This window comes from Peromyscus maniculatus, chromosome 5 (assembly GCF_049852395.1).
Source record: "Peromyscus maniculatus bairdii isolate BWxNUB_F1_BW_parent chromosome 5, HU_Pman_BW_mat_3.1, whole genome shotgun sequence".
Lineage (NCBI taxonomy): Eukaryota > Metazoa > Chordata > Mammalia > Rodentia > Cricetidae > Peromyscus > Peromyscus maniculatus.
The window spans coordinates 112,309,062-112,335,175 of record NC_134856.1 but is presented as its reverse complement, the minus strand read 5'-3'; the positions used below and the strand labels follow the sequence as shown (position 1 = coordinate 112,335,175).

The 26,114-nt window shown below is 41.4% G+C and overlaps 1 protein-coding gene across 2 annotated transcripts in view; it reads left to right on the top strand.

Moving 5' to 3' along the window:
- The window catches only part of Exoc2 (exocyst complex component 2), a 143,001-nt gene that overhangs the window by 54,633 nt on the left and 62,254 nt on the right, over positions 1–26,114 (top strand). For both annotated transcript variants that reach the window (XM_042278314.2, XM_042278316.2), the window contains 6 exons: positions 5,106–5,231; positions 8,612–8,736; positions 19,648–19,713; positions 19,861–20,018; positions 20,448–20,569; positions 21,836–21,897. In XM_042278314.2, coding sequence (XP_042134248.1) covers positions 5,106–5,231; positions 8,612–8,736; positions 19,648–19,713; positions 19,861–20,018; positions 20,448–20,569; positions 21,836–21,897 — 659 coding nt within the window. The remainder of the gene's footprint in view (positions 1–5,105; positions 5,232–8,611; positions 8,737–19,647; positions 19,714–19,860; positions 20,019–20,447; positions 20,570–21,835; positions 21,898–26,114) is intronic.

Below are 26,114 nucleotides of genomic sequence, written 5' to 3'. Positions count from 1 at the left end.
AAGATCAAAGAGCATTTTTATCTGTTGACACAGGTCTAATTCGTGAGGAATTTGTAATTTCGCCTTGATACACCCACCCCCACCCAGCCTTGGCATTGAAATTCCTCTGTGTGATGCTTGAAAGGAATCCTATCCTGCCTCTGCCTGGAGGCTCCTGGCCCTACATGTTTGGTCAACAAGCAACAGTGGGTGGTCGGGCCACAGCACAGGACAAGGGCCCGCTGTGCACAGGAAAATGTGTTCAAAGGTGTTTAAGGGTGGTGAGGAAGTAGGCTGCCCTCCTGAGTCTGGGGCCGTGGATCCCTGTTCCCCCACTATTGTAGACTGTGAGAAACTTGCCACAGGAGGCAGGAGGCATGAAAATACAGTGAAAGTATTCACCTGACTCCACATCTGCATGCTTGCATTAAGTACTCTCTTGCCCTTTACGCTCTTTATGTATAGAGCCTGTAAAACAATTTTAACCAATATTTGCATTTAAAATAGAAAAATCCTTGCTTTTTAAAATTTGATACATGATAATCAGGATATATGACGCATGTTAAGGTTTCCCGGAAGCCTTTGGAGGCTTTCTTTTTTATAGTCTTCTGAAAGTCCTCATCACTGTTTTGAAACTGATTGCTAGAAGTTCACACATTACATTTGTGAGCTTCACATGAGCTCTTTTTAAAACAATTAAAAGCTGAAGAGCTTTTATCTAGTAGAAATTCCAGTTTGCAAAAATAAAATCAGAAATGTTTCAAATATATAGCAAATTGTGCAAAATTGTGATGTGACTGGGATTGACTGCTTTTAGTGTTCCTGGGAAAGTAATTTGTGCTGCCACTCCCCACCCCACCCCCCACCCCCACCAAGACAGGGTTTCTCTGTGTAACAGCTCTGGCTGTCCTGGAACTCACTCTGTAGACCAGGCTGGCCTCAAACTCACAGAGATCTGCCTGCCTTTGCCTCCCGAGTGCTGGGATTAAAGGCATGAGCCATCATGCCCAGCTGCTACTTCTAAATACAAATTTCCAACTGGTTTTCTCTTAGTAAAACAAGAGTTCTGTTCTGTGTTTATATTATTTCAAAAATAATTTCCAGATTTAATGTTTGTTTCAAATTGTTTATATCTGCATGCTTCAAATTAGAAGAAAGAAACATATAAAGAAAAGCATTCTTTTTTAAGAATGTTGCTTCCACAAATTGATTGTCAGCAATGAAGAAATGTCATCGTGTATGTGTTTATGTAAAGCGTCTTTAAAGGTCTTTTTCTTTCAGACATTTGGTAAAACTGTAAATTAGACACTGATTTGTGGAAGCTGGGGATGCAGCTAGATGCTGAGGTTTCCATCTAGAATTGTGTCAGTATTGTTGCATGTACCACACAAGCTGTTAGAAGGAAACACTGTGTTCAGGACTTGTGCTGCAGGGCTGTGTTATCTCCAGAGTCATCTCTACATGGTAGTTCTTCAGTGGATAGATTCCACAGATCTCAGGGCAGGGAGGTGACCTCATTCATTCATTCATTCACTCATTCATTTATTCATGGCATAGTTTGCATCTGTGCTCAATGTGAAGTGTAAACTTTATAATCATATAACACTGCTGATCAAGCCCCAAATTGTAGAGCTGGGGAGCAAAAAAAATATATTTACCATTTTGTTCATACAAATGATGCAGTTGAAACTCTGGGTCATAAAATCGTATTTTAGAGGTAGAATAGTTTCATGGTTGCATTTTTTTGTTTGTTTGTTTTTGTTTTTGTTTTTCGAGACAGGGTTTTTCTGTGTAGCTTTGTGCCTTTCCTGGAACTCACTTGGTAGCCCAGGCTGGCCTCGAACTCACAGAGATCCGCCTGGCTCTGCCTCCGGAGTGCTGGGATTAAAGGCGTGCGCAGCAGCAGCAGCCGCCGCCGCCGCCGCCACCACCACCACCACCCCGCCATGGTTGCATTGTTAAAGCATTAATCTTTGTAGCTCCATTTTTCAGCATACTGATCTGCTACTAATGTCCTTATAACTTCTTCTTCACATGAATTCCTGCCCCTGTTCCTAATGTGGGGGGACAGTTATTAAATAAATGTAATAGCCTCATATTTGATGATGAGGCTTTTAAAGTTTCCTGTGTGCTGGAGATGTAGCTCAGAGGTTAAGTGGAGACAATCCTGATCCCCAGTACTGCCAGTAACCCCCCCACCCAATTCTATTCAGCATAAATCATAAGAGTTTGTTTTCTAAGAAAATCTATGTCCAAGAAAACAATTGGTCAAAATTCATGTTAATTTAATATTATTTTGAAAAGAACAGGGCCAAGCATGGCATTACAAAACCTTGTTCCCTCTCATCTACAGACGGGCCCAGTGCAATTACTCTAATGAAAGCCTAAGCTTGAGTGGCACTGGAGACCATTCTCCTCGGCTGATTCCCAGTGGCCAGGTCCGTAAAGTATCATAGAAAATAGACAAAGTGACATCGTCTTCAGTTGTATGTGCTTTAAAAAATTACTTCATTTTCAATTATGATTATGTATGTGGGTCTGTGTGTGGGTCTGTGCACATACATGCCAGTGTCTAGGAGGCCAAAAGACTCGCCTGGAGCTGGTCCCATGTGGATGCTGGGAGCTGAGCGTAGGTAGTCTGCAAGAGCGGCAAGTGCACTTAACCACTGAGTCCTCTCTCCAGTTCCAGTTGTGTAGACTTTGTATAATGAAGTTATTTCAAACCCATCATTAGGTACTTGTAATTTAAGGTAAAAACAATCAAGGGGGAAAAGGCTAACTTTTTCTGAATTATTTTAAAGTCTTTTGCTGATTTTATAGTTAAAACAAATGTGTTTCTTTTGTTCTTCATTGTCTTATAGGAATACTCACTGTCAAACTAGCTTCACATTTGTAATCATTGAGAAATAAAAGTGTTGAATCCTGTAACTGAAGCTTCAAAAGAATCGTCAGAATCTACGAGGCTTTTTGATTTTTAACATGATATAGTTTGTGATAAATGGTTTGTTTTAAATAAATCTTTGAATAAATTTCCTCCCCAAAGCATAACCTTTCTAGTTTCCTGTAGCACACTGTGAGATCTTTCTTTTGTCAGAGGAAAGAAACTAAACCTTGGGGAAAGAAACTCATTCCTTGGTTAGTGCCCACCTCTTAGTTGGAGGGTTTCAAGTTTGTGTGCAGCCCTGCAGCGCCACCTTCTGGTCATTCAACTCACACAGCGCTTACAAAGATGTTCCAGGTGCCAGTTGGACCTGCTGGGCACATGTTGTTTCATCTAACTTCTCTGAGTTATCCTTACTGGTAATGCTAATGACCAGTTAAGAAAGTCTTTCCTGTGTATCCAACAGAGCACTGATGAAGTGCTTTCTGATGCAACAGAATATCCCAAATACAGATTCTGTTATTAAAGAAATGATAAACCAATCTTTAAGTTTCAAAAGTCAAGCCTTGCTTAAACTCCAAATAATAGAAAACCATTTAAGTTAAAATAACAGTTACAGAGAAAAACATTTTCTGAGAATCCACTTAAGCAATGGTAATTGTAATATTTGTAGGAGTGTAGATAGTTTATTTTCATGAGACCTGGAAATGTTTCCTTCTTAATCATAAATATATAGCCTCAGATCCTATAAAAGTAATGTGCAACATATATTTATAAAATAAATGCATTTTGTGAAGATTTTAATACCCGTGTTTATAAACATTAGGAATTTTCAGGTATTTTTAATATGTTACTAAGTTTAAGCCCCTTTATATTTTTCTGATACATCAGAAAATTTGTGTTTTGACGTTTCTTGAATTCCATAATTAGTAACAGTGAAGACTGTGTAAACTACAATGCAAAATGTCATAAATCATGAAAAGTTCCACATAGATTTTTCTATTTAATGTGGAAAGGAATCAAGTATAAGTTGTTCCATCCTACCTGACTTAACTCCTTTTGCTGTTACCATTCCAAAACTCTGTGCATAGGCAGCTGTCAGGGACAAAGGTTTACTCCTGATCAGTCCATGATGGTGAGATGCAGGCAGCAGATTCTGTCCACAGTCAGGAAGCAGAGAGCAGGGAGTGCTTGTGCTCAGTCAGCATCCCGTACAATCTAGGACCCAACTTAGAGAATGGTGCTGCCTACTTTAGCATGGGTCCTCCCATCTCTGTTAACCCAGTCAACATGATCCCTCGTGGCTATGGAGGAGACTCACCTACAAGGCCATTCCAGATCCTGACAGTTATAGCAACCGTCTGATAGCAACCGTCACACAGTTGTGGCATTTATGTTGTAAATATGTATTTGTGCAGCGGTATGAGAAGCAGGGGCCAGAAGCTGGTAGTTTCCTTTCTAAGCCTGGATCTTATTTTGTAGACGTTGACTTCTTAATGTCTACATTTGTAGTATAGCCACATCTAATTTTACTGTAGTCATTCTTTTTTAAAAATTAATTAATTAGCCGGGCGGTGGTGGCGCATGCCTTTAATCCCAGCACTCGGGAGGCAGAGGCAGGCGGATCTCTGTGAGTTCGAGGCCAGCCTGGTCTCCAAAGCGAGTTCCAGAAAAGGCGCAAAGCTACACACAGAAACCCTGTCTCGAAAAATCCAAAAAAATAAATAAATAATAATTAATTAATTAATTAATTTTACATCCTGGCTGCAGTTTCCCCTCCCTCCTCTACTCCCAATCTCTCCCCCCACCCTTCTTCTGTTCCTATCTTCCCCAATCCACTCCTCCATTTCTGTTTAGTAATGGACAGGTCTCCATGAGTATCACCAAAACGTGGCATATCATGTTGCTGCATTCATCATTAAATTATTCATTAACTGCACCAAGATGTCTCTTAGAACTTTGTTTTAAGCTAGAATGGTGGATCGCATTTTCCCCATGTGTCATAATGGAATGACTCTGTAGATCTGTTGAGGGCTATACATAGCTCGGTGGCAGAACACTTAATGAGGCTCTGAACTCAGTCCTCAGCACCATAAGAAATTTAAAAAAGCAAAAACTATTTGGAGAAAATTTTATTTAAATTCTGTATTTAAAAGAGTGCAATGATTGAGCAAGAAATAGCCTTGAAGAAGCTCTACATTAGCTCAGACCACACAGTAATAGGTAATACCATTTTCTCTTCTAGGTAACCCAGGCCCACACAGCCCCATGCTGGACCTGGATAATGATGTTCGCCCCTCGGTGTTGGGTCATCTCAGCCAGACTGCATCACTGAAGAGAGGTAGCAGCTTTCAGTCCGGTCGGGATGACAGTGAGTTATCACCCCTACCTCTACGTGATCATTCATGTTTGTACACCTCTGAGGGGATGTGGTAAAGAAGACTCCATCTCATACTTAAGAAAATTGTCAGGTGGTAAAAAGATGAAGGAGAATATGGTACTCTTGAGTCCCCCCTGCTGCACGGGGTGGGCCCTGGAACCACACTACTTGGGTACAGGCCTGGGTGACTGAGCATCAGAATGCTAAGTACTTGCAGCCCTTCTAGCACTCCAGAGTGTCTGACAGCATGTCCAGACGCTGTGTCAGCCTCTGCCACTGCTGTGAACTGGGACAGTATCATTTACCCACTAATCTGCTGTGAAAGATCCGGTGAATTAAGCTTTTGGAATCCATTTGCTGTTTTTACATACTAACTGTTAAGTCATTTTCCCATCATAAAATGGTTTCAGTTACAGTACTTACTACTGGATTTAAGAAAGGAGCTGAGTTTACGCTCTCTTTTTTTTCTCTTGTGTTTTTTGTTTGTTTGTTTTATCCCCGCCCCTATTTTGTTTGTTTTTAAGTCAGTGAGAAATCAGGATTCCCTCTTCTTTGGTGCTACGGAATGCTTTTTACGATCAGCTGCTTTGAGACTTGTGTGTGGAGTGTGTGTGAGTATGGGTGATTAGATGTCTGCACTGTCCACTGTATACATGCATGCGTAGAGTGCACAGGGACATGTTGGACCATTCAGAACTCTGCCAGCTCCAGTGAGCACAGGGACTTGGGTTCTGCTCAGGTTGCTTTCATTTATTTCCCAGCAAAGAATACATGAGATGAGGAGACAGGTTAGTGTTGCACAGTCGGAATGCAGAGCAGAGGTCAGAGAGCTCATGGTAGAGCCACAGTGCTTTGAATACTGTTCTTGGAGAAAATACCATGTAACTGCTATGGTCAGGCAAATCTTTAATGCTTCAGCTTAAAGAGTTTAATTTGGGAGCTGGGGTGATCGCTCAGCAGTTAAGAGCTCTTGCTGTTCTTGCAGATGGCTCAGGTGTGGTTCCCAGAACCCACATGGTGGCTCACACCCATCTGTAACTCCAGTTCCAGGGGATCCAATGCCCTCGTCTCATACCTATGGGCAGCAGGCACCATGATGCACATACATACATGCAGTCAAAACACACACTCACACAAAGTCATTTAAAAACGGATTTAAATTAATTTCTTTCAAAGATTTTTCTTGTTTTGGACCCCTGACACTCCTGGCCATGGCCTGTGCATTCCAGGCAACATGCTGTCTGCCGTTTGTAAAATAGTTTGGCGTTATCATTTACTTTTAGGGAAAATAGCCATGTTGTCAGATGAAATCTGTTTCTTGGTAGACTTGCCTGCTCTAGAAACTTTGAAGGCAGAGTTTGCTCAGTTATTCAGCAGTCCACATAGATCAGGGCAGCTGTCTGATAAGTTCACAGATAGTCTTGAGGTTTCCACTAGAGAACAAATCAAAGTTTACAGTACCGTTAGACATAAAGAACTGTACCTTTTACTCGTGAAAATGAGTTTATTCCCCCACAATATAGAAATGCTGTCTAGCATGCAGGGGCCCTAAGCTGGCAGAAGGAAGCCTCAGTGGTTCTTAAGCATATGCAGGTCCGTGCTCTCATTCACGGCAATAACAGTTTTAAAGACAGTTAATATTTCAGCCCCACAAAGCCCCTGGGGATCTTGTTATGTTTTGTCTTGGGTTTGGGGGCTTGTTGGTGAGAGTATCACAAAGCTGCTGCTTTCCTGTTTCTTCTGCAAGTGGGCAGACACCCTTCACAGGCAATGCAATCCCTTCTCAACGTTCCCTGTAGCTGTACTTTTTGAACCAGCGGTTCTTGGGGGATTTATTCTTTTTGCACATGTGCTAAGTGAAGAGGATTTCTTTTAGTGAAAGCATCAGTTTAAACTAAATCATGAAAGATAGTCTTATCTGTTAGAAGGAAGCTTATTAATTTGAATAATTTCAAATGAAATAGTCTATATCTCAGAGAAAGGAAGTGCTCTCTGTATGAATATGGAACTACAGGAACCAGTAATGAGAAGTAGAGAGAGCAAACTTCGTTTCAAAAGTAATTATAGGACATTTGAGAGTGATGAACATATTTATATTTGCTTGTATATATAAAAAGCATTTAGCAAAGAGTTACATGAAACCAGTAACAAGGGTTCTTTATCACCAGCATGTAGGGGAGGGGCAAGAGTTAGCCTTCCACGTCTGTCATTGAAAGCTTATTTTCTGGAGGTTTATTATCAAGTCAGGATGGTAATAAACATTTAAAACTAAACCAGCCTCACCCTCCCTCACTGGAATACAAATGTCAGCACTTTCTGTCTGGTGTTTCTTTATCTCTGTCTGTCTTCACTCTTTCTGCCTATTATGGAAGGACCTGTGGTAATGATGCAGGCCAGACAAATTTCTGACACTGAGCCACAGGGCAGCCCTGCCTAGGTTTTCTTGTAAAGAAGCCTGGGTTTGGCAATAGAGTGAATGGACACCCTACCCAGAGGCTGAGTAAGGGTTAGGACTGGACCCCACAGTGCTCCTGGTGGCTGCTGTGTACTGGCCTGCCTGTGGCTGGGTAGGAAGCAGCCAGCAGGCAGCAGGGAGGTAGACAGGAACCCATAGGCAGAGGGCACAATGATCTCATAGCTAAAGGTAGGAGAACCGGGAAATGGCCTGTATTCTTGAATTTCTCCATTTGTTTTCTACTGTTAACTGAGGTTTTAGTACACTTTTCATCTTATACTTCTGTGTCACGGGATGCTATTCTTTATGGGATTGCACTTGAATGTGTTCCTGATTCTTGACTGAATTTTTACCACCTAGGGTGTTTACTGATAACTTCCAGCAGATTTAGATTTGTCTCTAATCATTGTCAGCAGGCCTTAACTTGGCCTTTTCTTTGCTGACTGAAGGTTTGACTTTTATTTATTTACTTTTAAGTGTTTTATTTTTAGAGGTTTTTTTCACTTTTATGTGTTTTGCACCACATGCATGCCCAGTGCCCCTGTAGATCAGAATAGGGTGTCAGATCCCCAGGAACTGGAGTTACAGATAGCTGTGAACCACCATGGGAGTGTTGGGAATTGGACCCCAGTTCTCTGCAAGAACAAATGCTCTCAACCTCTGCGCCATCCATCCAGCCCCCATGTTTGGCTTTTTAAAGAGGAACTAACAACTCTGAGGAACAAGGGTGAAGCATTGTCCTCCCAGGCGTTGGCAGCTGTACCCTCCCTGTGCCTGCCATTGCCAGTATGATGCTGAGGGAAATGCCTCCTCGTCAGAAAGAAGGGAAGGGGTGGGGTAGGGGGTCACTGTGCCCCAGTAGGTTTTTCTTCCTGATTCAAACATGTATTCATAGTGTTATTCTTTTATCCTTTAGCATGGAGGTACAAAACTCCCCACAGAGTGGCATTTGTTGAAAAATTAACCAAGCTTGTGTTAAGTCAGCTGCCTAACTTCTGGAAACTCTGGATTTCGTATGTTAATGGAAGTCTTTTCAGTGAGGTAGGTATACACTTCTGACTGCAGGTGGAACTGCTCTTAAAACTTAAGATTTTGTGGTTCTCTTTTCAAGACTCAGAAGTCTAACACTTTTATCCATTTTCTCATATTTTTTAAAATTTATAAACTTTATTATAAAAGAAACTTTCAAATAAATAAAAACATAACCTACAAAAATTAGCCATTTTCACATTTTTAAGATTAATCAAATGAATTATAAATCCCTGTGACCTTGAACTTGTTATGTGATTGTCTGGAATGTAGTTTTCTTATTGTAAACGGGGACTAGCAAGCTTCTTTGGCTCAGCAAGTGGTTCTGAAGGGTAAGTGAGGTACACATCTAAAGAAAGAAGACTAGAAGTTGTTTTAGAGATTCAAAATCGAGTGGAGTGCCAGTCAGACCAAACTGTGTGGATGTTGTTATGTATGACCATAGACAAGGAGGAACCCTGGAGCTGGGCCAAAGATCTGAGTTCCCAGTGGAAAGAACTTAGTAATCACAAATCATCCCTTACTTTGTACGTTTTATAAACCTGTACACTTTCAGGGTCAACATTTAGTGAGCATCTTTTTAACGTAATGTTTTCAATTTATTCCTTGAGAATCTCACATATGTATATAATGTATTTTGACCATATCTATACCCTTTCTCCCTCTAACTCACCCTGGTTGCCCACAACAGTCCCCCTCCCAGCTTCATCAAGTAGCCCTGATCGCCTGTCTCCCACTACCACCCACAGAGCCCAGTGTGTGATGTCTATGCACATGGGAGTTGGACATCCACTAGGGTCAGGTGTAACCTTCCGGGACACATATCTCAAAAAAAAAAAAATGTTTTTTCTCCCTCAGCAACCAATGTCTGTCAGTAGCTCTTAGGGTAGGGTTGGGGCCTCGAGAACTGTACCCTGTCCTGCTTGAATTTCATGGGCTTGACTTTGTGTAGGTCATGGTTGAGTAACCACAGCCGCTGTGAGTTCATGAGTGCAGCAGACATGGCGTGCCCAGAAGGCAGCACTTCTCACATCACATCACAGCACTTCTCCCTGGCCTCTGGCTCTTCAGTCATCCTGCAGCTTCTTATGTAGGTGGCCCACTTAGGGCTGAGCCTTCAGTCACTTATTCTTGGCACTTTGACCAATTATGAGTCTCTGCCTACTACAGAGAGAAGCTTTTCTCCTCAAGGTTGATAGCAGCACAATTACTAGCCTATTTCCTGAGCAATTGAATTCACATTCAGAAAGACTTTATCTCTATCTATTTTGAAGTGTGCTCCCTCTTTTTCCTCTGGCAGTTTCAGAGTGTCGGGTTTCATGTTGAGGTCCTTGAGCCATTTGGAGTTGAGTTTTGTACAGATGAGATTTAAGGATCTAGTTTCATCTGCTTGTAGGTGTTGGATTTTCTTAGTGCAATTTGTGGAGATGCTGTGCTTTGTCCAATGTATGTTTGTTATCTTTGTCAAAAATCAAGTGACTATAGGTATGTAGGCTTATATCTGGGTCTTCTGTTATTTTCCATTGACCTCCATGTCTGTTTTTGTACCGGTGTTGTACTGTTTTTATGACTGTGGCTCTACAGTATAGTTTGAAATCAGGGATGATTATACTTCCAGCAGTATTATCTTCACTCAGGATTGCTTTGGCTCTCTGGGGTCTTTTTTATTGCCATATGAATTTTAAGATTTTGTTTTTCTATTGAAGAGTATCTCTGGAATTTTCAAGACTTTTAACAGGAAAGGATGCTGGATTTTGTCAAAACTTTTCTGTGTCTATCAAGATGGCCTTGTGATTTCTGTCCTTGAGACCATTATGTAAATTATAACATTAGTTGATTATGTGTATTTAATGATCTCCAGACCTCTGGAGTAAAGCCCACTTGTTTGTGATAAATAAATGTGTTCTTGAATTGGTTGGGAAGTATTTTTTTAACATAATTTCCTTACTGACTCTTTGGGAATTTCACATCATGTACCCTAATTCAGCTTACCTCTTCGTCCCCCCGCCCCCATATCTTCCTCTTACTCCTGCAGTGCTCCCTGAAAAGAAAATTAAAAAAAAAAAAAAAAACTCAAAACAAAGCAGGCAGGCAAACAAACAAAAACAAGAACAAAGTCTTTGCTTCTCCTTCTTTCCTGTTTCTCCAGCACCTCATCATCCGTCCTGGTGGCATTTGGGCCTCAGTGTGTCACATAGTCTACCCTTTTGTCCATTCAGCTTACTAGCAAATGTTCATTGCAATGAGTCACTAGTCTGTTCAAGGCTTCTGGTTTCTGGTACACCATCTCACTGAGTTATCAATGGAACTCTTTTGGGATATTCCATGGCCTGAGTCATGGTGATCCTGTGGGTATTGTTTCATAGGACTGGTCCCTTCATGAGCTCCAGCAGGTCCTAGATGGAGTAGATGTTAGGGTGGGCCAACCCAGGCTTGACTATGGGCCTGGGTGGTAGCTGAGCTGGTCAGTCTAGGCCACTGGGGCCACCTGCCTCAGGTGAGAGGGTGGAGGCTGCTCCCCTACACCCATGCTATCAGGAGTGGTTCTCCCTCAGCTGTGGTGAAGGGTGGGGCCATCTCTCCTAAGAGCAAGGGTCAGCTCTCTCATGAGAGAGAGGGCTAGCTGTCTTGCTGCAGTGTCCAGTGAGAGGCAGGGCCAGCTTTCCCTGGGCCAGCAAAGGGCAGGGCCAACTCATGATGGACCTCTGATTTTATCACTCATGGTTCCTATGGCCCCCTGACATGACACGGGCCACAGATATCAGCACAAACCCCAGCTGCAGCTGGACCATGGGCCCAGATGTGGCCCTAGGCAGTAGCTCTGCCTAATTCAACACTGGTTCCAGGTGGAAGTGGCAGCCACTCCAGATCAGGATGACTCGGGCAGTAGCATGGCCCCCTGACAACAACAAGGCCACAGGCCCAGGCTTCCATGTGGCCTTTGGTGGCAACATAGACCTCAGACTTCAACACAGACTGTGGCTGTGGTAGGATCAACCATGGATCCAGACATGGTCCTTGGCAGCAGCTCGGGTCTAGATGTCATCATGGCCCCAGGTGGTGGCAAAGGCCACCCAAATTGGCATGGCCCCAGTGGCAGTGTGGTCCCTGGACACTAACAGCCCCATTTGGAAGCCCAGACCCCTGGAATCAGCATGGCCCTTGATGGCAGCAGGAGCCGGGGACATCAGCTGAGACCTGAGCTGCAAAAGAGCCATGGACTCAGACATGGCCTCTAGCTGCAGCCCTGGCCTGGACGCCACAATGGCATTAGGTAGTAGCATGTGCCACTCATATCTGTATGGCCCCCTGATGCAGCATGACCTTTGGGCACCAACATAGTCCCTGGTGGCTGATCAAAACCCCAGGCAACCACACAGCCTTTGGTTGCACCAGGAACCACAGACGTCGACTCAGACTCTGGCTGCTGTAGGACCATGGGCCCAGACATGGCCCTCAGCATCAGCCCAGACGTGGACAACACGAGGGCCCCTGGTGGCAGCACAGGTCACCCAGACCAGTGTGGCTCCAACAGTGGCATGGCTCTCAGACCCCAACAAGGCCACTGGTTGCAGCCCAGGCCCCTGGCTTCCATGTGACTTTTGGTGGCAACATGGGCCACAGACGTTAGCACAGACCCTGGCTGTGGTAGGACCAAGGACCCATCCATGGCCCTTGGCTATAGCCTGGCCTGGACATTACCATAGCCCTGGGTGGCAAGCAGATCTCCCATATCACCCTACTTCTCGTCACTTTCATTTCTTCCTTTCTGCCTCTTTCCACAGCATGTGAACCATTCCGCTTCTCTTCCTCTTCCATTTCTTCACCACATATTTGCTCATTATGATGGGGCCTACCTGACCAGCGCCTGAAGGCACTGAGTGGGACCATGGATGTCTTCATGCCAGCCAGGTCCTTGAGGGCCCCACTCCCCCACCCCACCCCACCCCCAGCTGCCTATGCCCTTGAGGGATCAGGGTGGGGGTGAGTTTCTTCCCACCAGGTTGGAAAGTATTTTGATAATTTTTAGGTTGTTGTTCATCAGGGAGATGGATCTGTAATTTTTGTTTTTCTTTAATCTTTGTTTGGTTTGCATATCAGGGTAATACTAGCTTGGTTAGAAGAGTTTGGTAATGTCCTTTCTGTTATGGGATAGCTTGAGAAGTGTTGGTGCTAGACTCAGCATGGTGTAGATCTTTTTAAAATGATTTCATCTTGGTTTAATTTTGATAAGTCACATGCCTGTAGGACTCCATACATTTCTTATAGATGTTCCAGTCTAGTAGAGTATTTTTTGTTTCTTTGTTTTTGAGACAGGTTTTCTCTGTGTAGCCCTGGCTGTCCTGGAACTTGATCTGTAGACCAGGCTGGCCTCAAATTCACAGAGATCCACTTGCCTCTACCTCCCAGGACCTGGAATTAAAGGCACAGGCCACCACCACCTGGCTAAGTTGGTTTTGTTGTTGTTGTTTGTTTGTTTGGTAATACAACAGATAGCTCTGAAATTCAGAAAACCATTATGTATTACCTAAAAACAATACTAAATTGGAGCATCAGCTAAATGATACCTGCTTGTTTCCTAGGTTCGTTTGCTTGGAGTATGAGACTCCATCCTTTTATCTGAAGGTACTGTCTATCTTTTAGGGGAGGTACATTCCTTGGAGACAACAGATAGATAATCCTTGTTTTTTGATTCAGTGTACTAGCTTGTGCTTTTTGAATGGGGAATTGAGACCATCAGTATTCTGAATTTTGTTTGAAAGCTGTCCTGAGTTCCTACCATCTTGTTGATCTTGTAGTGTTTTGTTTCTTCCCTTTTTCTCTTGCTTAACTATAGTTCTAGTATGGCTCATTCTTTATTGTGGCCTTGTCAATGGACTTGTTTTTCTCTTTGGTCTGAAGTATCCCTCCAAGTGTCTTCTGTAGAACATAGTGTCATAAATTCCTTTATTTTGTTTTTGTCATGAAAAGTTTATTGTTCCTCTAGTTATGATAGGTCACTTTATTGGATATATATTGTAGTCTGTGTAGACAGTTGTGGAAGCCATCTTGGCTTTTAAGGTTTCAGATTAATAGTCTACTCATGTGACCTGATGTTCTCTCTTGTTGCTCTCAATATCCCCCCCTTTTTTTTTTGTCTGTATGTTTAATGTTTTTATTATGATCTGACATGAGGAGGTTCTTTCCTGGTCTTGTCTGTCTGGTACCCTAAATGCCTCCTTTGTCCGGAGTGGCATTGATTTTCCTAACTCTGGGTGTTTTCTATTATGATTCTTTTGAAAATGCTTCCTGTGCCTTTAGGACAAGATTTTTCTCCTTCTATGCCAAGTATTTTTGGTTTGGGGCTTTTCAGAGTGTCAGGTGTATCTTCAGATGCTCATTAGTACCTTCCTATTTGTCATCTTTGTCCTTGTTGGATTGTTTAGGCTCTTCTACTTTGCCTTAACCTCAGATACTGTCCTCTCCTTCCCTGATTCATTCTATCACTGAGACTCCATAGAATTTTTTTTTTAACTTGATGGTTTTGTTTCAACATTTTAGCTTTTCTCTTAGTTGAATTCCTCCTTCATGTCATCTATCACCCTCCTTATTTTTTTCAGCTGTTTGCTTGTGCCTTTGAACATACCTGAAATCATTATTTTGAGTTCTGTGCCTGGGATTTCATTTAACTTACTCTCACTAGATGGCATTGCTGTAGGGTTAATAATTTTTGGAGAAGCTATGTTGTCTTATTCAATTTCTTTTGTTACTGCATTATAATTTATACATCTGGTGTTATTTTGTCTTGTATATTATATTATCAGCTACTGAAGTGTTTGCCTTGAGTAAATTGTTAGTAGGGAGAGCAGCCACATCTGCATGTGATTACCACTGTGCAAAAGTCATATTAGCCGATGAATAACAGTGGCCCCTTTGACTTCAGTGGCTCCTGGAGGATAAACAAGCGAGAATGGTATGGAGTGAACTTGGATTTTAGTTAATACGATTAGGAGTGGGAGAGAAGTAGGATTGATAAAGAGAAGAGTTGAGGATTAGATCGACTTAAAAGAATTGAAGTGGGTAAAGTAGCTGGGAGGGGAAAGTTGGGATACTGTTGGGTCCACATATCATAGGAAGTATTAAATATGTGGAAGGTTGCAATCAAGAAGGAAAAAGATGAGGAGGTAAGTATGAGAGAAAGAAGAAAAGGTGTGGGAATGAGTGAATATTTGAGATGTGGCTGAAGAGTATACTGAATGCCATAGTAAACTGGATGGAAAAAATACACATCAGCCCTAAGGCCTTACTGAACAATAGACAAAAGCAAAACCATCCTAAGTTATACAGTCAAGAGTGTAATAGAAAGTAAGCAGTAAAAACAGCACTTATGGACTGGTTTGCTGGTACAGCTGCTCTGAGTTCAAAGGTGAAGTTCTCAGATCTCGAGCTCTAGCAGGTTCCTTAGGGTGCTGTGTAGAGGAGAGAATGGGAGTCTGTGGTCTCTGCAGACTCAGCAGTCTTAGGATTCTGGTATGTCATGGAGGGGAGGTTGTAAGTCCTTTTCTGTAGTTCCCTTTGGACCTCTGCACTCCACCTTGGCCTCTTCTGGCCTTGCAGGTCTTCTGTATGTGAGGAGCAGCACTTCCCTTGCCATTTCTCACGTTTATTGAGTGTCTTCATCACACTGTACATCTGTCCCCACTTAGGAGGGTGAGAAAACTATGTGCATCGTGCATCCAGGGGAAATGCACTTTGAATTGTAATCACTTTATGGGCTGGTGAGAAGTGCCATTGTTATCTCTTCAAGTATAGATATTGAGGAGAAACAACTAGTACTCCATGGAAAGCTGTGTGCTAAGTTATTCAGAATGCAACCCAATGGTAGAGTCTTGTCTAAAAAGCAGTAAGCCCAGAGTTTGATCCTGGGGTCATGTCCTCATCAGAATTATCCCAGTATTTGAAACGACATTGACCTGGCACATACAGGTATAAACAAGATCTAGTAGCATCGGAAGGTAGTGGACTGATGAACTTCTACAGTAGCACAAAAGAATGTCAAGGTAGCACAAAAGAATGTCAAGAAGCACAAAAGAATGTCAAAGAATGCATATGAACAAGTCCAGTAGACAATGAATTTGAAGCCATGTTACTTATTTCCAGCCAAGTGTTTAATTCCAGTAATTTGGGTTATTTCTCTTTTTGTTTTGTTTTTATTTTTGATCAAGATAGAGTTACTCTGAGTAGTCTTGGGTATCCTGGAACTCACTCTGTAGACCAGGCTGGCCTTGAATACAGATATCTGCCTGCCTTTGTTTACTGAGTGCTGGGATTAAAGACATGTGCCACCACCACCCAGCTGGATTTCTTGTAGATGGCACATCTCACATGAAGAGTAGTTGCTTTGTGTCTTTCAAGAGTCATAAAGTTGACAAATGGTTTTGATCTTTTGCTAACTCAGTTAAAAGAGAACATACTTCCTTATCCTACCTAGTTAGAGTAAATATATAAATCTTTTGTTGTAGATGAAAACTGTGACCTACTTTAGATTTCATGACGGCATACTGTTGAAATGAAAATAAATGTATTTTAATTAATCTACTGAATTGGCTATGCCTGTGATGTTTCTTTCTCTTTATGTTCATAACTTTATCTTAAAGTTTATTGGAACAAGTATGAATCTCTTCAGAAACTCAGCATGTTTTTAGAGCATTTATTCTCTATGGAGAAGCCTGGAAGCCACCACAGGAAAGTAGCAAGAAGTAGAAGAGTTGGAAAGTGTGCCTGTGCAGTCAGTCTATGAATGAAAGCAGAAACTTGATTAAGTGGACATTGGGAGAAGGCTGGCACTTAGATAGTTGATAATAGAGGAGCTTTAAACACACTTCACTTAAATGTCCTGTTTTTCTTATTGTAGAACTATGGTGGTTTATTAAGAGTTCATTCGTGAAAAGTTTCTAGCAGTTTAAACAATAGTCACTTTTTAAAACGATTTGGGCCCATGTGAATCAGAACAGTGAAGTCTGCCGTTGGGCTTACCACAAACTGGTTTTGGTCTGTGTGTGCAGGAAAGAGCTGAGGCTTTAGTTAACGAAATGGGTGATAATACTGTCTTTCTGTGGGGTTGCTTCAAATGTAGTGTATTTTAAAGCATCAAATAATTGGTAATCATTAGGAATCAACACTTTAAAAGTCCTAGAACTTTAAGCAAATTGAAATGTTATTAAAAGCTAAAAAATTAGATTTGCTTTTAAATAGGGCAGACCTTATGAACCTACATTCTATATCAGGATTGCTCAGTTCTGTAATATCAAAACATTCATAAACTGTTCCCATCACTCAAAACTCTCAGCCCCTCTGCTCTCCATTTTGTTGACAGTTAGGTCTCTAGGAAAGAACTGAGTTCATCAGGCTTTTCAGGAGCCAAAGTGTAGCATAGTGTAGTGTAGTATATAATATAGTACATTATGTATAGTACAGTAAGTATAGTATGCTGTATCCTGGTGTCTGGCTAGTCTGTTACAATAAGACTTGATACCTAGGTGATTTGGGAAAGCATTTAGATCAGTGCAGATTGAAGATAGGAATGCTTCTGAAAGCATGTTCAGAACAGGATCTTAACCACAGTATACCAGGTACTGATGCACACACTTTTATTTACATGCTATGCATCTGCACACACATAGCATACATTCTCAGTTACCATGTAAATAAAACAGTGACTGAGATAAACTTTACTCTCTTCCTCTATTGAAGAAGCCAATTAAAAGTTCATTTTTAAGAACTCATCCTAATGCTGTGAATGTCTATGAAAAGAACAAAGCCAAGCTTCTAATGACGATGATCAATGGGATGCAGAGGAAAGTGGACTCAGAAGACATCATTTCTCAGCTTTAGCATACAAGAAGTAGACAAAGGAGCTCACACAGCACATGTATCACCAGGGGAAGGCTCCGAGCGAGCCCTGGAATTCACAGTCCTAGCAGGCTTAGGTATCAGTGGGTTGGGGTCAGCCTGGAAGCACAGTGGGCCAGCTGCCTTTTGGAGAGAATCATGGGAAGAATCCATAGGGCTGTGTTTCAGGAGGAGTAGGGATGGGAGAGTTGTTGTCAGTGGAGGAGGTGGTGTGCAGGCCTTGCTGGTGGATCGTGGGGAGAGATGAAGGCAAGCATTCAGATACAGCAATGAAACAGGTTTCTGGCTAAGAAGGTGCCATTCACAAAGTCTTTCTTGGAGGAGACTTGCCAGGTTTCTGTTTCTTACTGTGCTACATGTGAGGTTTCTGTGAATTATTCAAGAGATAGTAGGTAATTGAGAACTTGGAGTCTCAGAGGTTTTGGGCTACAGATACCTATATGGGAGATAATATCTAAAACTATAGGCAAAATTAGTGAGAGAAGATAGAAGAGAAAAATGTGTCCCAGCTAAGATCTGACAAATGATAGCATTCAGAGGGCTGCCGTGTATCACTTAGAGAGCTGGACAAAGCAGAAATGAGGTTGGTAGAGCCCTGTGGTTTGGCGGGGGAAGAGAGGAGCATTCTTGGTGTGATCCCTTTCTTGCTGCAGCGGCAGCTCACCTGTGCACATGGCTGCCCCCTTGCAGCATTCAGGCTGACCCAGAGCTTGCTTATCATTACTGAACACCTAATCTTAGCACTTCCCTGCTTACTACACTTTGGGTATTTCTCATTTGTATTGAAAATAAACATGTAAACCATCTTGTTTTGCAAAGAATTTGAAATGGCAGAAGGCAGTGACCCCAGGAGTTAGCTTTTTCAGTGATTATGAGGTAAATTTGTGATTTACATTTTTAAGTTTCAAAGCAAAGGTATATTTTTACAAATTAAAAATGATAAAAGCTGCACAGCTTAATGTGAAATTTTAAGACACGTAAGTTAAAGGGTATGTGCTGTATATATGTTGAATACTTGTTCTTAAAACAGTCTAACCCTCTTTTTACTCATTCATGTCAATAATGTTCATGTATAAGCCAGCTCCACATGCTGTGTCTCTAGCGTGTGTAATATATATGCATATATAAAACATTACTTATATTCTCACATTAACTTCAAGGTAATATTGTAATGATTTATGATGTGCCTATTCTTAACTTGAAAGGTCTTTTGACATGTCTTTGACCTTAACCAATAATACCTGAAATTTTAAACTTAACAGTTACGTTTTGTATTGTGTAAATGAAGTATCAGAGTTTATTTTTGCAGTGTTTAATTTTGTTATTGCTTCTTTATCTAAAAAGGTCATAAGCTTGTCCTTTGGGGGGTATTTTATGTAGTAATATTTGGTTGTCAGAACATTATTAATACGAAACTAGAAGAATTTCTGTTGAACAGATTTCTCTTAACTATAAAAACTATCCACACATTAAGTAAAGAAAAGCATAGGCTTTATGAGTAAACAGAAATAAATAATTCTAGAATAGTAGAGTGTATTCTGTAAGGTACACTGTAAAGAAGACAGTGATTTATAAATAAAAATAAAGTGACAGGTGCAGTGCTTGTGTTTATAATAAATATTTACAGAAGAAATGGAGCAGATGTCCTGGGGAGCGTTCCATTAATTCAGAGTTTACTCTTCCATTGTTCCTGTGCCAGACAGTGAGGCATGATGGGAAGAACACCATCATGAACACCATACACTGTGGTTTAATTGTATAGATTGTTGATGAAAAATGGCACACCCAATTCACCTACAAAATTTGTAGTTTCAAGTTGATTATTGGTTTCGTACATAGATTTAGACTAGAACTTAGAAAGAGGCAAGCTAACTTCTTTTAGAATAAGAAAGGTTTTTCTGGTTATGTCTTAGCATTTCATTTAATCAGGTTAAGTTTCATGTCTTCATGTATAGATGTTAAAGCATTTCTTAACTTTCCTAAGTTATTTCTAAAAGAGAGCTAATATTTGTTTGTTTTTCAATTTCTAAGACTGCTGAGAAGTCAGGCCAGATCGAAAGATCAAAGAATGTAAGGCAGAGACAAAATGATTTCAAGGTAAGTGAGAGATGCGAATGTCAACTTTTCAGAGCACTGAGTTTTCTCTCCCAGCATTACTGAAGACTTTATAGGCAAGATACATTTTATCATTCAGCACAATCTTTACCAGATTATCATAATGTAGTTTTGCCTTTTATTTTCTAGAAAATGATTCAGGAAGTAATGCACTCCCTGGTGAAGCTGATCCGGGGAGCCCTGCTCCCACTCAGCCTCAGAGAGGGTGATGGAAGGCAATACGGAGGCTGGGAGGTGCAGGCAGAGCTCTCGGGGCAGTGGCTTGCACATGTTATCCAGACCATAAGGTAAGTATGGACCCGTGGGAGTCATGCTCAGTGAACGGGCTTGGTGGGTTTACATATATCTGTTTGCATTGGTGCTTTTTGAAGGTGGTCAGTACCCCAGGGTAGGATGTGTTGCTTTACCTGTCAATGAAGAATTAACTTTCTGTCTCTCTGTCCTGCTGCTTCTCCTATTTCTCACTTATAATCTAACCAAGCTGCTATTAAACATTCCTGGTGTCCGTGCTGGATGAGAGTGTCATACTGTATGTGTGTGCGCCCATCTTTGCTGGGACCCTGTACAGACCCCGCTGTGCTCTCCACTTTCAACCTTCAACCTAATGCTGTTGCTCATAAACTCTGTAAGGTGTAATTACAGGATCGTCCAAGCAGTGGCAGGGGTTGCTTGGGGCCCCATTTACTCACTTGTGTTGTGTTCTATTTGTTTGCCAGGCTGACTTATGAATCACTGACTGCCCTGGAAATTCCCAATGACATGTTACAGATTATCCAGGACCTAATTTTGGACCTCCGTATACGTTGTATAATGGTGACATTACAACATACAGCAGAAGGTATGTTAGGAAAATTAATAACTACTACTCAACAAAGTTACCTGAGTTGGCTTCCTTCTAGCTTCCAAAGCCTTGAAAAATAAGAGAAAACTAGTGTTAGGGAAATTTCCATGTATTTATTCATTTCTAACTGTAGAATAGAACTTTTTCTTTTCTTTTTTAAAGTGTGTTTTAAAAATAATTTAGTTGAGATTTAAGACACTGCAGAAGTTAAGGTGAATGTGCTTGAAGCTAAGAATTTAAGAACATCTTTATAGCAAATTTTAAATAGAAACTGCTGGATAGAAAAGTTTATGTGACCCTGTTTAAAAACATGCGGGTATTTTCTAAGTAAATTTTAAAATTCACATGAAATCAGAACACCATTGGCAGTGTTTCTATGGATACTAGAAATTATACATGCTTTTCTTTATACTTTAAAACTTTTCCAGAATTTTCTATATAGAGCCACCAAAAGGCCACCAAGTTATTTTTATAAAGTGACCATTGAAATATTAAATGTGTTAAAAAAAATAGAAAAACAAGAACATTGTTATAAACAGCATAGGCCATTATCGTCTGCAGCCAGGATTTTAGTTGTGGAGGGCCCTGCACTGTAGAATTGGTAGTTAATACATTGTATCAAAGGAAAGATAATGGAATCCAGTTGAAACATTCCCTCCGCCTTCACCTAAGCAAGCCTCCCTGCTGGAAGTTTGGGCAAGTGTCATTCCTCAAGTGAGAGTCAGCCACCATTCAGGAATGGAAAAGAGACTCACACTGAAGCTAAGTCACAGAGTCCAGAGCAGAAGTACTGCAGGGCCTAGTTTTCACTTGTGAAGAATACTGAGTAATCACTGTTGTGCGGTATCTATGCTCCTAGTCTAGAAGGCTCTAAATTAGGCTGTGCTGTTAAAAAGAAACTAACAAAAAAAACCCAAAAGTATGTGCATGAGCATGGTAGTGACCCATGCCTTTAATCCCAGTGCTGGGGAGGCAGAGGCAGGTGGATGTGAGTTCAAGGCCAGTCTGATCTACAGGGCAAGTTCCACGATAGACGGGGCTAAACAGAGAAACTATCTCAAAAAACAAACAAAAAACCATTTTGTTAGAAAATGTAAACAATACATAACTAAGTCTTCAAATCTATCAATACTACATTGTATATCTTTTTTCACAAACTTACATAAAGTAATTAAAAGCCACAACCCATGGATGTTTTTGTCTCTGTTGAAGTTCAGTAGATAATTATAATAGAAAGTATTTGTGTCCTTGTTTTCCATGTAGAAATAAAGAGATTGGCTGAAAAAGAAGATTGGATTGTTGATAATGAAGGACTGACTTCCCTAGTAAGTTTACATTATTTTTTTATTGTTAGTCATTAGTGTTTGTTATATACAAAATAAATGCTTTTATATTAATAAGGATCATACTCATTTTACATTATAACTCTAACTAGCTTCTAGAAATCGTAACATAATCTTAAAATCTTATTTCCCAAAGTCGATTTTGCTTACTGCTGATCACAGACGTTTAAAATGAATGAAAACAGTAAGTCATGTAGGCCTGTATCGCTACTTGTCTGCATTACATTTTAAAACTAGAGTATCTTAATTCTGCAATACTTAACGACTTGAAGTTTTCAGAAAAGCAAGATAGAAGAGTGATGGTTCGGCCCCCCAAACTAAAACAATAAGCATAAGCCTCTGCAGACAGCTACACACAGGTCAGGTAGCAAACAGACTCACTATGCTTTTCCCGGGTGGGTTTAGCATTTCAAGTACCTTTGAAAATGCGTTTCATAATTTTGCATGCCTGTCCAAGGAGTGCCCTAACAGTCTGACAAGGACTGTATCACTGCCGAGACAGAGACTTACCTAGGATGACAGTGATTGCCTTTGTTCCTTACGCTGGCTGGACAGCTTGGCATGCTGCCAGGGCCCAGGGTCACTGTTTGTCTTTGTGACCCTCTGCACTGGTTTCTGGATGGCTGTCTTTGGAGTTCCTTTAGGCCTTACTCCTGTTGGAAAGAAAGTAGCGCAGTCTCCCAGCAGCCGCAGCCACTGTCTTTAGAGCCTATTGGCCAGAAAGCGTCCCTATGCCCCAGGAAATAGCTGTTTAACAATGTAGCCACTGCTGGTTTCTTCCATGTCCTCCTTTGCAAGGGAGAGAAAATAAATTCTGAGGCTGGAACTTAAAGTTTCTGCCAAGAATAAAGTGGATTTGGTCCCACAAATTATAAACCACTGGTAAGTCAGGAACAGAGGTCCACACACACAGCATTTTTCCTTTTCCTGGAGTCTTCATGGGCTCTGAGCAGCCTTACTTTAGATGTTGGGGCTGGTTGTCTCCTAACGTTCAAGGCTCTGCTCCAGGTCAGTATAAATGGATGTTAGTGTTCCCTGAGTTTAGAAGAGACACGTCCACCTCCAGTGTTTTCTAAGTTAAATCATGCGAGAGATGAGTTGGGAAAGTTCATTATTTTTAATAAATCACTTATGATTCTATTACAGAGGATCTCTAATTGGTTGGATTTGTTCTGTTGATTGCATTATTTACATTTAAATAAAAAGTATTCTTTGATTGGTTTTCTCACTATATCTGTAGAGAAAGAATATATATAGTACTTAGCTCATCACTTTCTGAGATACATAAAAGACTATAAAATAGTTTTAATTGTTGATTATATGTTGAAGTCATTTGAATATTCTGTTTTATTTCTGTGGCTGTGTTAAAATACTCATACCAAAAGCAGCTTAGGGGAAGAAAGGAATTCTTTTTTTTGGGGGGGGGGGTTTGAGACAGGGTTTCTCTGTGTAGCTTTGCGCCTTTCCTGGAACTCACTCTGTAGCCCAGGCTGGCCTAGAACTCATAGAGATCCGCCTGGCTCTGCTTCCAGAGTGCTGGGATTAAAGGTGTGCACCACCACTGCCCTGCTGGAATTCTTTATTTTACAAGTCCAGGTCACAGTTCATCATTGAGGGGAGTCAGGGCAGGAACTCAAGGCTGTTCCACACAGCATTGTTTTCAGTCAAAGGACTCACTTCACAGCCAGTGAAGTCAAGCAAGAACCATGGGAGAGAATGTTTGATTGTAGCCAGAATTTTTCCTATGTCCCACCCAGTCCCACAGCTGCTCGGTCCCAAGTAAACACAAGGAAGGCTTAAATTAATTACAAACTGTATGGCCTATGGCTCAAGCTCCTTGCTAGCTAGCTCTTACATTAACCTTTTTCTGTTCATCTACGTTTTGTCATGTGGCTTCATGGTATTACCTGTTCTTTCACATCTCGCTTCTCCTGGTGGTGGCTCTCAGCTTCTGCCTGATTCCACCCTTCTTCATCTCTCTCTTCAATTTGAATGTACCACCTAACCTTATTCTGCCTTGCCATTGGCCAAACAGCTTTATCAACCAATGAAAACAAAACATATTCACAGCATACAGAAAGATATTCCACAGCACTTCCCCTTTTCTGTCTAATCAAAAAGGAAGGTTTTAACTTTAACATAGTAAAATTACATATAACAAAAGTTATCAAGCAAGAATTACAGTTACAATATCTACTTTATTTGTATTTGATATAATTAAAGAAAATATTCTATCTATCCTATATTTGTGAGTGTAAAGTTTTATATCTAATTTACCTTTTATCATAACTAAGGAAAACAAAAAAGGGGAAATGTGGTGATATATTGTGTATCAAATAAAACTTGACTGAAGATCAGAGGACAGAGCCAGGCACAGAGTTAAAAATAGAGGTTCAGGCAGTGGTGGCATCACATTTAATCCTAGCACTTGGGAGGCAGAGATCCATCTGGATTTCTGTGAGTTCACAGCCACCCTGGACTACATGAGATTGATTCAGTCTAGGAGAGAAATAGAGCCAGGCAGTGGTGGCACACACCTATAATCCCAGTACTTGGGAGTCACGTGCCTTTAATCCCAACACTTGAGATCTCGTGCCTTTGCTACAGTATTTGGGAAGCACACACACCATTAATCCCAGCACTAGGAAGGAACTGAAATGGTTGGGTGGAGAAAGGCATATAAGGTGTGAGGAGACAGAAACTAGGTCCTTTTTGGCTGAGGACTCAGGGGAATTCAGTCAGAGAATTTGTGGAGTTGGCGAAGTGAGATATTGCTGTGGCTTGTTCCTCTGATCTTTAAGCATTTACCCCAATATTTGGCTCCAGGTTTTTATTATAAGACGATTTAGGATTCAAGCAACATTTGATGTCTGGCAGCAGGCTTATATTCCCATTAGCATTTGTACAGCTTGTTTAGGGTGGTGTTGCCCACGGTGGGCTGGGCCCTACTTTATCAATTAACAAGACAACCCTCCACAGATATCAGTGGGATATCAGCCATTGATGAAATAGGTGTAGGAAGTTAGACATAAAGTCATCATCCCTAATCATCAGGGATATGCAAATCAAAACGACTCTGAGATACCACCTTACACCCATCAGAATGGCTAAGATCAAAAACACTGAAGACAGCTTATGCTAGAGAGGATGTGGAGCAAGGGGAATACTCCTAAACTGTTGGTGGGAATGCAAACTTATACAGCCACTTTGGAAATCAATATGGCGCTTTCTTAGAAAATTGGGAATCAATTTCCCCCAAGACCCAACTATACCACTCTTGGGCATATACCCAAGGAACGCTCAATCATATCACATGGGCACATGCTCAACTATGTTCATAGCAGCATTGTTTGTAATAGCCAGAACCTGGAAACAACCTAGATGGATCTAGAAAAAAATCATCCTGAGTGAGGTAACCCAGACGTAGAAAGACAAACATGGTATGTACTCACTCATAGGTGGATACTAGATGTAAAACAAAGATGACTAGACTGCTACTCACAACTCCAGGGAGGCTACAGGGATCGCCCAACGACAGAGAAATGGATGAGATCTACATGAGCAAACTGGACGTGAGGGAGGGTAATGAAGGGCGAGGGTCAGGGGCAAAAGAACTTAGGGGAGCAGGAGATCCCAGCTGGATCAAGAACAGAGAGGGAGAACAAGGAAGGGGATACCATGATAAATGAAGACCACATGAGAATAGGAAGAAGCAAAGTGCTAGAGAGGCCCACAGAAATCCACAAAGATACCTCCACAATAGACTGCTGGCAATGGTCGAGAGAAAGCCTGAACTGATCAACTCTGGTGATCGGATGGCCGAATACCCTAACTGTCGTGATAGAACCGTCATTCAGTGACTGATGGAAGCAGATGCAGAGATCCATGTCCAAGCCCCAGGTGGAGCTCCAGGAGTCCAATCGGTGAGAGAGAGGAGGGATTATATGAGCAAGAGATATTGAGACCATGATTGGAAAAATCACAGGGACAAATAGCCAAACTAGTGGAAACACATGAACTATGAACCAATAGCCCAGGAGCCCCTATGGAACTGGATCAGCCCCTCTGGAAAAGTGAGACAGTTGATTAGTTTGAACTATTTAGGAGGCCCCCAGGCAGTGGGACCGGGACCTGTCCTTGGTGCATGAGCTGGCTTTTTGGAACCTAGGACCTATGCTGGGACACTTTGCTCAGCCTAG